Below are 16,230 nucleotides of genomic sequence, written 5' to 3'. Positions count from 1 at the left end.
TCCAAATTCTATAACAAAAGCTGCATTCAAAAAATAAATGGTTTCGGCTCTCCATTTGATTCCTGCAAAAACAGCATTGAGTATCTCCTCTATAACCCCAACTCAGCAACCTTACTCCTGTAACCAACCTATCCTTCATGGCAAGCCATAAAATGAAAGCTTGCTTAGGAATAGCTAAAGAAAACCAGACTAGTCTCCACCACTTAATCTGATCCATTTTTTCCATAAGAGACTCCCAAGTATCTGAACTTACATAGATACCTTTCCTAGAAGCAAGCCAAATAGCTACTCTGACTTTGAGCAGGCCTCTGCTTGTTTTGTACTCTCCCGGAGGGAGAGAAAAGGTCTCCTTTTGTCAATGACTTATATAAGGTAGGAAATATGTTATTTCTACACATATTTATCCATTTCCGGCCACCACTACGCATATGATGGCGGGAACAAACAGGGAACCAGCCTTAGATCAGCTGCTATTAGATTAGCAAGAGACTTGATGCACTTAAATAATGCCACCTATCTTAGGATTCTCTAATCCATATAAAGCCAGGCATGTACTTGATTATGCACTAAACTTACGGTCCAAGCTATGAAGCACACAAATGGGCATACAGCCAAATGAAAAAAAGATACACACGGCAAACACAAAAAAGAAAACCAAAATAAAAATAATGTGGTGCAATTGTGCAAACATCAGATTGAAATCACCACATAGCCCTGACTCTTATTTCTACCGGGCCAATTGTAGAGGATTCCATAACATTAGCCAACCATTAAAAAAAAAAAAAGCAAATACAGGCAAGAGGTATCCTCCAACATAGCTCAAGAAAGATGAAAAACAGCTGAAGAGGGGTAATAAATAGCACAAGCATAGAAGAGATAAAAGTGAAACATAAGTCCACTAGATGCCAAGCATTGTATTCTGCATACCATATCATTTCACAACGCAGATCTTAATCACGGAGGCAACTCCAATTCGATGAAGGGCCACCACTGCATCACCAGGCTTGCACAATCCCTTCTCTACCGCCGACTTCAGGGCGGCTTCCAAAATCACCTCTGTGGATTCTGCATCAGTGGCTTTGGCAGATCCTTCAGCCAGTAGAGGAACCAAACCCCGGTATATCAGGCTATGCCTTGCTGGTGTCTCATCACTGCAGGTCCAATCAAAAGAGTCTGTCGTCAAAACTGGAACAACTACTGACAGGATTGGAACAGCTGGCCTGTACTTGGCAACCAACTTGGCTGTGGTTCCTCCACGTGTCAACACCACAATGAGTTTTGCTCTGGCCTTGTTAGCAGTCCGAACAGCAGATGATGCAAGGCTCTCCAACGGGCTCATTGGAAGTGGGGTTGACCTAATCATCTCCTTAAAGATAGCCCCATAGTCAAGGGATGATTCTGCCTCTATACAAATTCGAGCCATAATCTTCACAGCGATTTCTGGGTATGCCCCAGCTGCACTCTCACCACTAAGCATGACACAGTCAGTGCCATCAAGGACAGCGTTAGCTACATCAGTGGCTTCAGCGCGAGTTGGTCGGGGAGACTTGATCATGGATTCAAGCATCTGAGTAGCAGTGACGACAGGCTTGCCCACAAGATTACACTTATATATCATCATTTTCTGAGCCAAGAAGATTTTCTCAACTGGAATTTCCATTCCAAGATCACCACGTGCAACCATGAACGAGTCTGTCTCACGCAAGATCTCATCAAAGTTGATGACTCCCTCCTGGTTCTCAACCTGAGAAAACCACAGCAGTCAAACAATCACAACCCGACCAACAAAAATAAATGTCGTACAGCAACGTGTGAAAACTTGATCCCCTAAAACAGAAAAGTAAAAGTAATAGGGTCCAAACAAGCGTTGGAGTGGGATCCACCATGCGCCTAAGCAAATTAGAAGGTTGCACAAACACACAAGCACATTGAGAGAATAGATTTAAGCGCACACACACATACACAAAGAATACATACTTGAGCTTCTAAATGAGATGCCACATCAGTAAAGAATAGCTCACTTCTTTCAAAAGTTGAAGCAAGCATTTAATATGGAAGTTTCTCCAGCACACTAATATTTTTGCTCATAAAGTGGCAAATCATGCTTGGAAGGTGCAACAACAGGTTTTGCAGATTCAACATATATAACTTAGAAGTAGTAATTAAAAGGAAAAAAGGGTTGCATTTACTTGGCTTAACTATGTTATTATAGCAATGACAATAAAACTTGACATTGAAAGGAAAAAATAAAAACATACCTTTGACATCAATTGTATATGCTTGGCATGGGGCCCAAGAACCTTACGGACATTGACAAGATCTGAACCTTTGCGTACAAATGAAAGAGCAATCATATCAATTTTGTTGGGAACACCCCATTCCAGAATGTCTTCCTTATCTTTTTCTGTCAGAGTGGGAAGATCCACTACAATACCAGGAAGATTGACATTTTTTCTCTCACCCAGCATGGCGGTGTTCTCACAACGGCATCTCACAGTCCCAGAATTTGGATCACAAGATAAGACAGTGAGGGTAATGGTGCCATCTGCACACAAGATGGTGTTTCCAGGCTTTACGTCCACAGCCAACTTTTTGTAGCTCATGGAGATCATGTTCTCATCCCCCTTGATGCTGTAATCAGTAGTTATAGTGATTTCCTGGCCTTCTTTAAGTTGAATAGATTTTGAATCCTTAAGAAAACCAGTTCGAATCTCAGGTCCCTGCAAGAACAAAGGGAAATAATTGGTTTATCAGTCAATAACCAGTTCAATTTGTAAACGAGTGAGAAGCCATGTTAAGAAGTAGCAACACCAAATGAGAAGTTGATGTAGATAAATATGCAATTTTTACTGCATCTAAGATAATATCCAGTGCAGAAAACGGAATAAGATAAGAATTTTCAGCCTAGTAAGCTAGAAAGAGAAGTACCATGCATTCAGTTCCAGGATTGATCGAAACTGACTCAAAGGATTAATGTAAGATAGCTGTTATATTTAGAGTTCAAGTTTTCCCCTCTTTTCTTTGTTTCCACGTAACATGCATAATATGGATGTATCAACGATTTTTAGAATAACAACAAAGTTGCGCTAGGACATTTGAAAAATCTTCTTGCTTAGACCATGTTTTCAAATCACATATTACATATAGGCGGTATGGGACTTCCTAATGAGCCATTGGTAAAATGGCACCTCCTCTTCCCATGAGAACAAGGTGGAGAGTGAAATCGTGAGTTCAAGACCCACTGAGTGTATGTGTAACTTAATAATGGAAAGAGAAAAGAAATCAGAGAAAGCAAAGAAACTTCCTTTGCATTGAAGTCTTTTTCAAACAGTAATCAACAAAAGTCCTACAGTTTCCATATTAGGAAACTGTTGAACAAGGTTACTCCTAAAGTAGCTTTGTTTTCTTACTACTAATACATGGCAGGGCCAAAGTATCTCTGAAGGTTGTGGACAGCCAAATATATGAGTAAAGCAAGCACCATATAGATAAACTACCTATTTTATATTCAGTCTCTGTTTTGCTTTTACCACTTGGGGAGCCTGTTCTTACTTGAGCAATAATTTTGCCTCTTCATTCACTTGGAGTGAAAGATATGGAGCTTGAAAGGCGTAAAGTTCAAATGCTTAATCCAGCAACAGGGAAAGGCACACAACCTTCAAAATCAATCTCTCAATTCGATGAGCATTTGGCAGCACATATAGAAAAGCCAGTATGAACACATAAGAGTTTCACATGAGGCTTCTACAGATGTTTTGGGCCACATAAATAGAATGCCACCACTGTGTTGGTAGCACTAAAGTCGGGCCTTGGAAGAAGACATCTGGAAATAGTCCGACCTTTAGTATTTTTTACATGAAGTAACTACTCCCAAGTCCTAAGAAATAAATCCGTGCACTTCCTTAACTTTCTTGATTTGTTAGTAGTCTTTTACATAACCTCCTAACTTATATCTATATAACTGGACCCTTTACTTGCCTTGTCAACACCTCATCATTTCATTTGGTTAAGGAATGATGATTGGACATTCAAAACTGCCCCGATTGTTTGTAATTGGGGGGGGAGCTAACACTTGGACACATGCCTAGACATGACATCAAAGTACGTATGTATATAGGAAGGTAACTTCTTTTTAAAGCGAAATATGAGAATTATGAGCTGCCAATTGGCTCTTCTATATTTTGGGATTACACACACCTCGTGTAGTGAGATGACACGACCTGATATCAGGATGTAGATTCTTCTACAATCTTAATGCCATGTCACTATGTCGACCATTACATCCAATAATTAAGGGTATCAACATATATTCGTATTGGTTAAAAAGGAAGAAATAAAGATGTATTTTGTGCTGGGAAATACTCAAAATGTCCATTGGCACCAAGAAATTCTATGTCCGTCAGATCCCTTAAAGTATAGACAAATTAACCATTGTATAATCATAATTAAATAGTTTAATCCTATTTATTGACCAGAGCAGCTGTAATTTTATTGTTCCTTAGCCGAACCTTCTTTCTCTGTCTCTCTATATTTGTTTTTGATATGTTGGCCGGAAATTAGAGAGTTAAAAGCATTAATGTTTCTTAACGGGTAATATTTGTGTTAAACTTTGTAGAATCTTGATATAATTGAGTGTTGTTTTATTTGGTAAAGAAAAATGTGTGAATTATTCTACTATTATATTAAGGTCAACGGATCATATTTAAACAGTTTGTCGTGTAATTCCTCGTCGTATAACATTGTTTTACTATTTTTAAAATTGACAATCTCATGAGTGCATCATAGTATATGGTCATCCACATACATAGTCTTATATATTTACCAAGCAGTTTGAGGATTCCTGTGAGACATACCATGGAAGATGAACAGTATAGCTTCCATCACGAAAACGACAAATGGAGAAATGAATCAATCAAAATTTAGAAACCCCCAAAAAGAAAGGAAAAAAGAAGCGACCTTGGTATCGAGCATGAGGGCGCAGAGAATCTGAGTGTTGTGCATGGCAACCCTGAGATTGTCGAGGGTCTCCTGGTGGTACTCGTGGGTGCCGTGAGAGAAATTGAAGCGGGCGACGTTCATGCCGGCCCTCAGAAGCTTCTCGAGCATGGGCACCGACCGGGATGCCGGACCTAGCGTGCACACGATCTTCGTCTTTGGGATACGACCATCGTTGGGGAGCTCCTTCAAGATTCCCTCTATGTCGATGTTGGACATTTTTTAATTAAAATTTCTGAGCAGGTAGGTACCTAGAGGTTTCACAAGATGAGGATGATAACATCAGAGAAAAATGAAGCGATTTGGTTTCAGATCAGACTAGTGTGCTGTGTGCAGGTGTGCAGATTTTTCATTTGTTACTTACCACCTCACCGGGGGCTCGTGCGTGCGTGCGTGATATCTAACAACACAAGCACACCTTTCCTTCTCGCGCAGTCGCCACCAACCTAACAATACCACCAGATCTCTGTCTCTGTGAGGATATTGGATCGGACGGAGGATAGTGTGTTATATATATATAGCGGCGCTTTGCAGGTTGTTTTTATTAGATAGTGTGTGGTCATTGTGACTGTGAGGGAGATTGTTTTTGTTAATCTGTGGGCACCCTCTTAGCTCTCTTCAAACGTGGTTTACACTTTACCGCTCCAATTAACTGAAAAGGCAACCCATGCGCTTGTGCTACGGGAATATTCTTCTAACTAATACAAAATTAATTAAAAAAAGGAAACCGACTACTGTTTATTAAAAACCTTGCAACCAAAACCTTGTCCCAGGGGTTTTCTAATTATTACTACAAATTAGTTACTTTTATAAAAAAGTATTCTTCTAACAATTTATTATATTTATTTGAAAAAACTTTATTTACACTCTTTAAGTATAAGCGATTAATCGCTTAGCCGTGGGTGAGTCTATACCCATGAATTGAAGACATTTTTTTTTTTTTTTTTTACATGTCCATACAAAATGAGTGAAAGGGGGAATAGAATTTGAATTAGTAATTTATGTTTTATGATGCGTGGTCCTCACTGATTAAGCTACCTCTTTAAGACATCATTTTTTCTTTTTCTTTTTAATAGGAGCATTTTGAACATTTTAGCACAAAATTGATGAAATTAAAAGGGCCTAAAACATAATATACGGACATTACAAATTTTTTAAATTTCGAAGTAGTATTGCAAAACTGCTTATACTTCATATTGATTGATGTAAGTAAAATTTTCCAATTTAATTATTTTACGCCGGTTTAAAAAAGAAAAAAAAAGAAAAAAAAAAAGGAGTGACTCACATAAAAGGAATGTAACATATAAAAAGGTGTAAACAATAATATATTAATATTACTCTTTTTGTAAAGGAGATTTACTATTTTCCTTAACTCTAGTCATCTTTTGTCTGACTTTTTTTTGAATATATCATTAAATATGTAAATTCAATGGTAAATTTTTAAAAATATATAAATAAAATTAAACAAAAGATGAAAATAAGAAGAAAAAAAATAACATTTCACTACTCATAAATTTCCTTGTGATTGGCAATGGACAATTGGACATGCACAACTGCACAAGTCTCAATTTTTATTAAAAAAATAAAAAATAAATACTCCAATATTTTTACTTTTTATATCACATGAATGACTTTTTTTATTATTATTTAAACTAAATTTCGTTATAAAACAAATTTTTTCACTTTTTTATAACAAATTTTTTTTTTAAAAAAAAAAAATTCTCATTATCATTTCCAAACTAAAAATCTCTTACACAAATTCATTACCAAACAAGGCCAATTGGAAATTCAGGCTTGTTTAGGATTATGTTATAGAGCTTAAAAAGTGACAAAAAAAAGTTGTGTCAAACAAAAGCTGACATAGTTGATACAAAATTTTAAAAATATTTTTTTACTTTTCTACTCTAAAATAACAAAAAACATTTTTTAACTTAAAAACTATATTTCTCACGCTCATTACAAACATATAATTACTTAAGGAATGCTAGGTTTATAAACAAATTTTACAGAAAAATTTTTACAAACTGATTGACACAACATAATTGGATATAAAATAAGTTTAAATTTTGAAAAACCTAATCATGTTGTGCCAAATCAGTTTGTAAAAATTTTTTCAATAAAAATTGTTTGTAAACCTAACACTCCCCTAATTACTTTAGGATTGCGCGGGTCACACCGTTGAATGTACATTGTCCCTTTCTTTTTTTTTTTCTTAATTATTTTACCTAAACTATCCCAACCCAATATTAATTTAAAGTGAAAAAAAAAACCCCGAAATGCCCCTGATACGAATGAGCTCTACTTGCTTTTCTAAATAGGATCAGGATCTCCTCAAAGAGCATCTATATTGGATCTTTTAAAATTGTGTTTTAAATTTTAAATGATAAACCTATTTTTTATATTTTATAGAATTATTTTTAAAAGCACTCTACATCTTATTCTTTATTTTCAAGAATGATTTTTTTATTATTATTATTCTTTCTTTATTAAGTTAGAAGAGAGAGGGATAGTTTATTATTCTTTCTTTATTAGGTTGGGATAGTTTATTTTACCTAAACTATCCCAACCCAATTTTTTTATTATTATTATTCTTTCTTTATTAAAAAAAAAAAAAAAAAAAAAAAAAAAAAGTTAGAAGAGAGAGAATAAGAGAGATGAGTAAGAAGATTTTTTTTTTTTTTTAAAAAAAAAAAAGGTTAAAAAAGAGAGAAATCAATGAAATGAAATATAAATAATATCTTCATACTCAATGTTTAAGGGCCTAAGGCTTGAGGATGAGGAAAATCGAATGGAGGGTGATTCTAAAGCTTGGTTTTTCAAAATTTGAAAAAATAAATGACTCTTTAAAGCATTCAATGTAAATAATATTTAGATATTATTTAAAGATGGGATCAAAATCTCCTGTAACATTTAGATCTTGTAAGACTTGTAGTACCTGAAATCTCATTTTTCTGTTCCATTGATAATTGATTTGATGGTAATCAATTATCTTAAAAATTATGAGAAAGTCTATATACTCTCTTTAAATTATCATTCAATTCACAATGTCTCCTTTAAATTTTCAATTGTGACAATGTCTCATTAAACAACCAAAAATTTTTAATGTTCTTCCTCAATGACAAAATTACCCTTATTAAAATAAAAACAAAAAATACTAAAACTTCTAAAAAAAAAAACTAAAAATAAAATAAAATAAAAAAATCCAAGGGGTGGCCAATTTTCTTTTTTTTTTTTTAAAAAAAAAAAAGTCTTTTTATAAGAACAAAATTTAAAAAATTAGATTTTTTTTATATAAAAATTGAAATTTTTCGTTTTTTTATAATTCCATTTAGAAAATTAAAAAAATTCGTTTTATAAAAACAAAATTAAAAATAAAAATTTTAAAAAATAAAAATTTTCCCTTTTTTTCTCAAATCATTTTTTTGTTTAAATTAAAATTTTCGTTTTAAAAAATAATTATTATTATTTTTATACTTTTTCAAGTTTATAGAGTTATTTTTGTCTTATTGAAAAATTTATATGGGTATTTTCATATTTTTATTACCTTTTGGGACATTGTCACAATTGAAAGTTTGAAAAGACATTGTCATTTGGGTAGTAGACTAGTAGTTTGAGGGGAGTATGTAGACATTTCCAAAAAATTATTTTGTTGATGGTTAGCAATTGATGAAGTGATCAAACCATCTCAAAATAGACCTTTAAATAGTCAAATACTCCTATTAGCTAAAACGTTAGCTCAGACGGTCAACCCGTCACTTTGCTCCTATGAATTACAATGCATTGTCACTTTGATCGTCTGAATTAACGCCTTTAACTGACGGAAATTGGAGTTTTTGGCACAAAATGATAGTTCATGAGGGTCAAGTGGTACAGCTGATAATTTATGGGGAAAAGTGATGTAGTTGATAGAGGGAAAATGTAATTACCCCAATTTCTTTATAAGAATTAATTAGCAAAGTGGTTGTAGTTGCAATGTGGATTGCTAGAGAACACAAAGGCCACCCATTGGCTAATGCCTTGAATGCTACTCACAATTATTAATAAAAGCAAAATAATAAAGTATGAGTAGAACTTAGAAGAAATAGTCACGAGTCTCCGATGGGTAACTTAATCGGTTGGAGATCATGCCTCATGAACCGAAAGTTCTTAGTTTGAATCTCTCTCCCTCTTTCCCTTCTTCTATGCAGACATGTCATAAAAACAAAATTAAAAAAATCACTAGTCACTATCTATGTACAAAATCCAAAACCTAAGCATTTCCCTACATATAGAAATAAAATCAGAATCTCATGACACATGAGAGAAACAAACATGCATGCATTGTGTAGTCAAAAGGCATGCCTATAAATTACCCGAGAAAACAAAACTTTTAGATTAGTCATTGCTAAAAAAAAAAAATGCTTAGATTTTGTTGACGTAATAGTCTTAACTAACCTTGTAAACTTTAGTTGGAGCAAATCAATTTGTAACCGGGAAACAGAACTTTTTGATTAATCATTGTTACAAAAATGCTTAGATTTTGCTGAAGTGATAGTCCTGACTCCTAAGTTCCTAACTAACCTTATAAACTTTAGTTGGAGCAAATCAATTTGTTATGTCTACACAGGCAACTTGATGGGATATCAATCGTTGGTACCTATATGGGTCTTCATTGACATTAGCAATTTTTTTTTTTTGGTTTGACATGTCCACTCAAGAGGGATTGTTATTATTATTATTATTATTATTTCTAATTGAAAAGGGGAAAAGATATTACAAGGGGGATCTTTTTCACTCTTGATCCATAAGGAAGAGAGAATGGGAGAACCTAAGGGAATACTACCAAACACTAGGTGGGTAGCAACCCATTTTGCTAAACTGTGTACTTGAAAATTAGCACATCTGGACACTTTCAAAGTATTCCAGCTTTGAAAGGAAGAAGGATCAAGGGTAATATCCAATGCAATAGCGGCAAACTGCCAACAAGAAAATAAATGAGACTGATTCAGTACAAGAATAACCAGAAGCGCATCCCCTTCCAAATCAAAATACTTAAACTCGGTAGTAGAGGCCAAACAAGTGGCAAGAAAAGCAGTTGTTGCTTCACCCAAAAGAACATCCGTAGAATGGAGTTTTTGAGTAGCTGCAAAAAATATTCCTAGAGGAGTCGTTGATCACTACTTCTGCAACATCAAAGTTCCCTTTGAAGCAACCTGGTCGAGGAGGAAGCCACCGAGAGGGCAGATCTACATCACGCCAGGCTGAAAGATGAAACTACATGGAGACTTTAATTTGCTAAATAGCCTTTCTTGGAACAGGTTGAATGGCTTCATGGATCAACTTGTTCCTAGAGAACCAAATAAAATCAAGAGTAAGAGCAGCAAATAATTGAAATTTCCTAGTTTCAGCCAAAAGAATAGCTAGCCTATCCAAAGGATAAATTATAGCAAGGATCCAATCCAAAATAGGCCTAGAGGAGAAAGAGGAAGTTGTGATAGGCCAAGGAGAACTTCTCCAAAGAATTTTGGCTAAATCGCAATCCAAGAAAATATGGCATAAGGTCTCAAGAGGACCTTTGCAAAAAGGGCACACCCAGGCCAAAGGATCCTCAGCAACAACAGATCTCCCAATGTTAGCCCTAGAAGGCAAGAGATTTCATGCAATCTTCCATAGAAGATGCTTTAGCCTTGCTTGAAGTTTAAGACCCCAAAGGGTCTGCCAATCCACCGTAGAGAGGGGAGAAGACCCACTCAAAGAAGGCAAGGAGACTTCAAGGGCAGACTTCACTAAGAAGGTACCGGAGGGAGAAAGGGCTCAAGTCCATTTGTTTTTAGATATGGTATAAGGAATATGAATACTACAAATATTCTGGATAGGTGGGGGATCAACAAATCATGTAACAAATCAACATTCCAAGACCGAGAGCTAGTAAGCAAAAGATCAGCAACAAAAAAAATATCGCAGCTCCACCAAGCGCACATTCGGCTTAGGCTTGAAGCTAGGCATGGATGGAATTCAAGTAGAATTCCAAATGTGAATATTTGCCCCATCAGAAATGGACGAGCAAGCACCTTTTCCACCATTTTCCTGTTCTTCAACAAGCCCTTCCAAATCCAGGATGATAAAGGACTAGGAGGAACCTCTAAAAAGGAAACCCCATTCCGAAGATATTTACCACGAAGAGCTTCAATCCAAAGAGGAGAATCACTGGTAATCATTTTCCAGCCAAGTCGAGCTAGGAGAGAATTGTTGAGGAATTCCATAGAGCATATACCTAGCCCACCCAAGGCTGAAGTGATGTAGGAGAAATTTGAGAAAATTGTTATTTTAATTACGCATGTGTGTTTTAGTTTTTCTTTTCCTATTAGGATTTGTTTTCCCTTTCCAATTAGGTTTGTTTTTCATTTTCTTTATTAATTTAGGAGGTGCCTAGCCTATATAAAAGCATCTAGGCCTTGTTTGGTTCACTGAATGTCTAGTCCATTGGAAAAAGATTAGCTACTACTGGGAATAGAAGAGTGTGGAATAGATTAACTATTCATATTCCTTTGTTTGGTTGTAACATCGGAATAGATTAGCTAATCTTATTCCTTCGTTTGGTACAATGCAATATATTGGTGAATGGAATTATATTGTGATCAAATTTCCTAAAATACCCTTATAATACAATTTATATTATTAAGGACTTTCATTTTTTTTAAAAAAAAAAAAACATAAACAACTTTACTATAATTTTTTTTTAAATTTTGTTAGGTATGTGGCCTTTTGTTTTGTTTTGTTTTTTTTTTTTACAATTATGCTACAAAATTATTTATATAAAAAAAATATAGTCGGAAAAAACAGAATCAAACTCAATCTTGAAATCAAAAAATTATAGTTGGAGAATGTATAGAGAATCAAAAAAAAAAAAAAAAACATATTATATATTTCTATTTTATAAAAACCTTGCAGATTTTGTTTCTCCGTCAAAGAAAAGAAAAAGCTGAGAAAAAAGAGAGACGAAGAAACAGAATTAAAAAAAAAAAAAAAAAAAAAAAAAACGGAGAGAAGAAAATCATAGAGAAATAGTACAGAGAATCAAAGAAATTAAAAAACAGAATTTATAAATAAAAAAAAAATTAAAAAAATTAAAAAAAAAAAAAAAAACCCTGAGAAACGGTACAGAGAAGGGAGACAGCATAGATAAAAAAAAAATCGTTTGCACTTGCAGAAAAATTATACCAGAAGAATCAAAGAAAAAATAGAAAGAGAGATAGAAAAAGAGAAAGAACTAAATATAGAGATGGAGAAAAGAAAAATGGTGATATATATATATATATATAGAGAGAGAGAGAGAGAGAGAGCGATAGAAGAATCAGAGAGAGAACGAAATTTAATTTAACAAGTGGGGTTTTTTATGGCAATTTACACAATTAATTTAATCCTACAGGAAATGATTAGCTAAGTCACTCATTTTTTAGTGGCTTAGCTAACCCTGTGTGTATGAGATTAGTAGTCCCATGGGAATAGACTATTCCCAGGAATAGACTGTTACCAAACAAAGGACTAGCTATACCTAGTGTTAGCTAGTCCAATCCAAGGGTCTATTCCGCAAACCAAACGGGGCCCTAGTCTTTGTTAGTTTTAAATTCAGTTCATATTATCAATTCAATTTAAGTCCTTAAGAATTATTTATCTGTTTACTTATTTAAGACAATTAGGGACTTTCTCTTCCCTATTTGTCAATTTCTCTCTTTTTGAATTCCCTTTTCTATCTTTAATTATTAGGCTCCGTTTACTTCGACGTAAAATTGTTTCCCGAAAATGATTTATGTATTTTACGGTGTTTCTTCGACATAAAATAATGGTCAACAGAATTTTTTTTTTTTTTGACTGAAAATTCTTCTTTAATTTTTGGAAAATGGTTTACGGTTTTGAAAATTGTAAACCATTTTCCGACTATAAGCATCTCATTCTTAAATCGATGGACTTTGCCAAGACCCGCCCAAAACCTTGCCGAGACTTGACCGGGACCTGCTCGGGACTTGCCCGGGACTTGATCGGCACCCGCCCAGGACCTGCCCGGGACTTGACCGGCACCCGCCCAGGACCTACCCGGGACCTGACTGGGACCCACCCAGGACCTGCTCGGGACCCCGGCGGGACTTGCCCGGGACTTGCTCTGGACCTGCCCGGGACTTGGTCGAGACCCGCCCAGGACCCACCCGGGACTTGACCGAGACCTGCTCGACCTTCCCGGGACTTCACCGGGACCCACTCGGTACCTGCCCGAGACTTGCCCGGGACCCACCCGGGACTTGGCCGAGACTCACCCGGAACCCACCCAGGACTCTCCCGAGACTTGACCGAGACCAGCTCGGGACATGCCCAGAACTTGACCAGGACCCACCCGGGACCTGACCGGTACCACGGCGGGACTTGCCCGGGACCCCCCTGGCACCTGCTCGGGATTTGACCGGGACCCGCCCGAGACTTGCCCAGGACCTGCCCGGGACTTGCTCGGGACCCGCCCAGGACTTGACCGGGACTTGCCTGGGACCTGCCCGAGACTTGACCGGGACCTGGCGAGGTCCTGAACAAGTCCTGGGGGGGTCCCGGTCAAGTCCCGGGTAAGTCCCAAGAGGGTCCTAAGCGGGTCCCGGTCAAGTCCTAGCGGGGTCCTGGTCAAGTCCCGGGCAGGTCCCGGCGAAGTCCCGAGCAAGTCCCAGGCAGGTTGTAGCGAGGTCCCGAGCAAGTCCCGAGCGGGTTCCGGTCAAGTCCCAGGTAAGTCCTGGGACGGTCTCGGGCAAGTCCCGATCAAGTCCCAGCGGGGTCTCGGTCATGTTTCGGGCAGGTCCCGGCGAGGTCCCGAGCAAGTCCTGGGTGGGTCCCAGTCAAGTCCCGAGCAGGTTCCGGTCAAGTCCCGGGAGGATCCCGGGCGGGTCCCAGTCAAGTCCCGGTTAAGTCCTGGGCAGGTCCAAGTCCCGACAAGGACCTTATTGGAAAAAAAATATATTTAAAAAAAAAAAGATATTTAAAAAAATTATTTTCCGTGTGCAAGGTAAACGCCGTAAAATGTTTTCGACATAAAATATTTTCATGGAAAATGGCTTTCCTGAAAATATTTTACGAAGGAAACCATTTTACGTTGAAGTAAACAGAGCCTTAGTTTATGCTGCTATTATACGCTGTCAGAACAATCTTAGTTCTGTCCAGCTCAGTTGGTATCAAAGCTTAGTGTATTCTTGGGATGAATTTTTTTGATTAGTTTTTCATGACTAGTGGTCGTGGTCGACGTGGACAGGTTCCGAATGAAGAAGTCCCTTACCATGAGCGCAGTATACAAGACGTGATGATTGAAGATTTGCAGAGGCAGGTTGCGGAGTTAACCTTGCGTCTAGCGGCGCAAAACTTGGAGATGTATTGCGATATTGACGGTCGCAATTTAAAATCCAATTTCGAGAACCCATATCACAAGCCTATTCTGTTTCGGGAATAGCGTGTTCGGGATGAGCGACATGGAGACTTATACGTTAGAGTTAAGCTTGTTGATGAAGAGTTTCAATATGAAGAAGACGTTGAAGATTCTTCTCAATGTTTCGTGGATTGGAATTCTCCACCAACTTATGATACATATGTCAGTGATGAAGATCTTATAGAGGTGGAGGAAAATATTATTTTCAAATAGGAAGAAATAGTTGATCTTTTTTGGGAGATTTATATGCCACACGAATGGGAGAAGATAAATGAATACCAAGTGAAGATTGAAGTATCTCAATACGATATGAAGAGTTTTCAAACTACTATTCGCAATCATGTTTTGATGAGTTGTAAATTGTTTCTCTTCCAGTATCAAGTTGCATTGATGTTAAAAAGTACATGATGAAAGAGATTAATTGGACATCCAAAAGATCGAGGAAAAGATGATTTGAACTCGAGGGCAAGTTCTTTCCAACCTGGAGAGACTGATGCAGGAGAAATTTGAGAAAATTGTTATTTTGATTATGCATGTGTGTTTTAGTTTTCCTTTGTCAATAAGGATTGAGTTTTTCCTTTTCTATTATGATTTGTTTTCCTTTTCCAATTATGTTTGTTTTTCCTTGTCCTTGTTAATTTAGGAGGTGGCTAGTCTATATAATGGCATCTAGTCTTTGTTATTTTTAAATTCAGTTTATATTATCAATTAAATTTAAGTCTTTCAGAATTATTTCTCTGTTTGTTTATCTGGGACAATTATGGACTTTCTCTTCCCTATTTGTTATTTTCTCTCTTCCTAAATTCTATTTTCAATTTCCAACTCTTAGTTTCTGCTGCTATCATATGCTGTCAGAACAATCTTAATTCTGCCCGGCATCATTTTGGCTAACAAATACTATCCCAAGAGAAAAATGGTTAGAGAGATTCGAATTAGCACTTGCTTTTACATTAATGGAAATACAAACATAGAAAGCCATAAGCCCAAAATACATCTATTAATATATAAGATTTGATTTCATTACATCATGCTCAAAATCTTTAAAAGCCACACTTCCTAGATCTTATTCTACAATATTAAAAGAAAAAAAAAAATGAGAGAGAAGGATATCCAAGAGGAGTAATTTTAGAAGTCACTCTTGTGTCACTCCATAAATGAGGTGGCTTTAAAATCACCATTTAATTCAATCATGATCAATCATAAGTCCAATGGTGATTTTAGAAGCTACATCATTTTTAGAGTGACACAAGAAGGACACCAGAGTGATTTCGAGCATTACTCATCCAAGAGAGCTCCTACATCATCCATAGTTGAGAGAAGGCGGTGGTTTGATAAACAGAATAGCTAATGGTGCGTAATGCTCAATATTATATTTTTATCTTATAATTGTCCAACAATGTTAGCGTGACACTTCAAATCAATCATTGTATTTTTTTATTTTCTTTTTAATAAAGATTAAGTGAAAGTGTCACGCCAACTTTATTCAATAAATGTTGGATACAATTATAATATTTAACATTTGTCATAAATTTCAACGGTTGGATGGGCCCTGAGCTGTGATGCAAGCACATAGTCATTAGTCCGTTGAAACAAAATCCGAGCTTGCTCTTACATGGAACATCATTGCAATCCTCATCGCGACCACAACGAATGGCTTCTTGCAAGGAGAATGATAGAGCTGCATGCCATTGGAATTGAATTTGATTAGCACTAGCAGCCTACAAATCATTAATTAAGGACTTTATGTATATATATATATATGTTAATTGTGAGGGAGAGAAACTTAACCTGCTGAAACCAAT

General features: G+C 36.3%; 1 protein-coding gene across 2 annotated transcripts; it reads right to left on the bottom strand.

The window, feature by feature from the left end:
* Positions 1-695: 695 nt before the first annotated feature.
* Positions 696-5,495, bottom strand: LOC148584753 (Pyruvate kinase family protein). 2 transcript variants are annotated; one of them, XM_088518191.1, is made up of 4 exons: positions 5,360-5,495; positions 4,957-5,246; positions 2,259-2,720; positions 696-1,744 (listed from the first exon to the last, which is right to left on the bottom strand). In XM_088518191.1, the coding sequence occupies exons 2-4, from the start codon at positions 5,212-5,214 to the stop codon at positions 932-934; spliced, it is 1,533 nt and encodes a 510-aa protein (XP_088374317.1). In that variant the 5' UTR covers positions 5,215-5,246; positions 5,360-5,495; the 3' UTR covers positions 696-931. The 2 variants fall into 2 exon arrangements, with proteins under 2 accessions (XP_088374317.1, XP_088374318.1); XM_088518192.1 differs by lacking the exon at positions 5,360-5,495 and having other exon boundaries at positions 4,957-5,330.
* Between the last annotated feature and the right edge of the window lie 10,735 nt (positions 5,496-16,230).

This window comes from Corylus avellana, chromosome 7, assembly GCF_965113065.1.
Source record: "Corylus avellana chromosome 7, dhCorAvel1.hap1.2, whole genome shotgun sequence".
Classification (NCBI taxonomy): domain Eukaryota; kingdom Viridiplantae; phylum Streptophyta; class Magnoliopsida; order Fagales; family Betulaceae; genus Corylus; species Corylus avellana.
The sequence above is the reverse complement of the archived record's forward strand: the minus strand, read 5'-3'. Positions and strand labels throughout refer to the sequence as shown.

Coding starts and splice junctions, on each gene's coding strand:
- LOC148584753 (XM_088518191.1), bottom strand. CDS start 5,214: ATGTCCAACATCGACATAGAGGGAATCTTGAAGGAGCTCCCCAACGAT. Junction 2,721..4,956: donor CCCTCATGCTCGATACCAAG/GTCGCTTCTTTT, acceptor TTGTTCTTGCAG/GGACCTGAGATTCGAACTGG. Junction 1,745..2,258: donor ATATACAATTGATGTCAAAG/GTATGTTTTTAT, acceptor TGGTTTTCTCAG/GTTGAGAACCAGGAGGGAGT.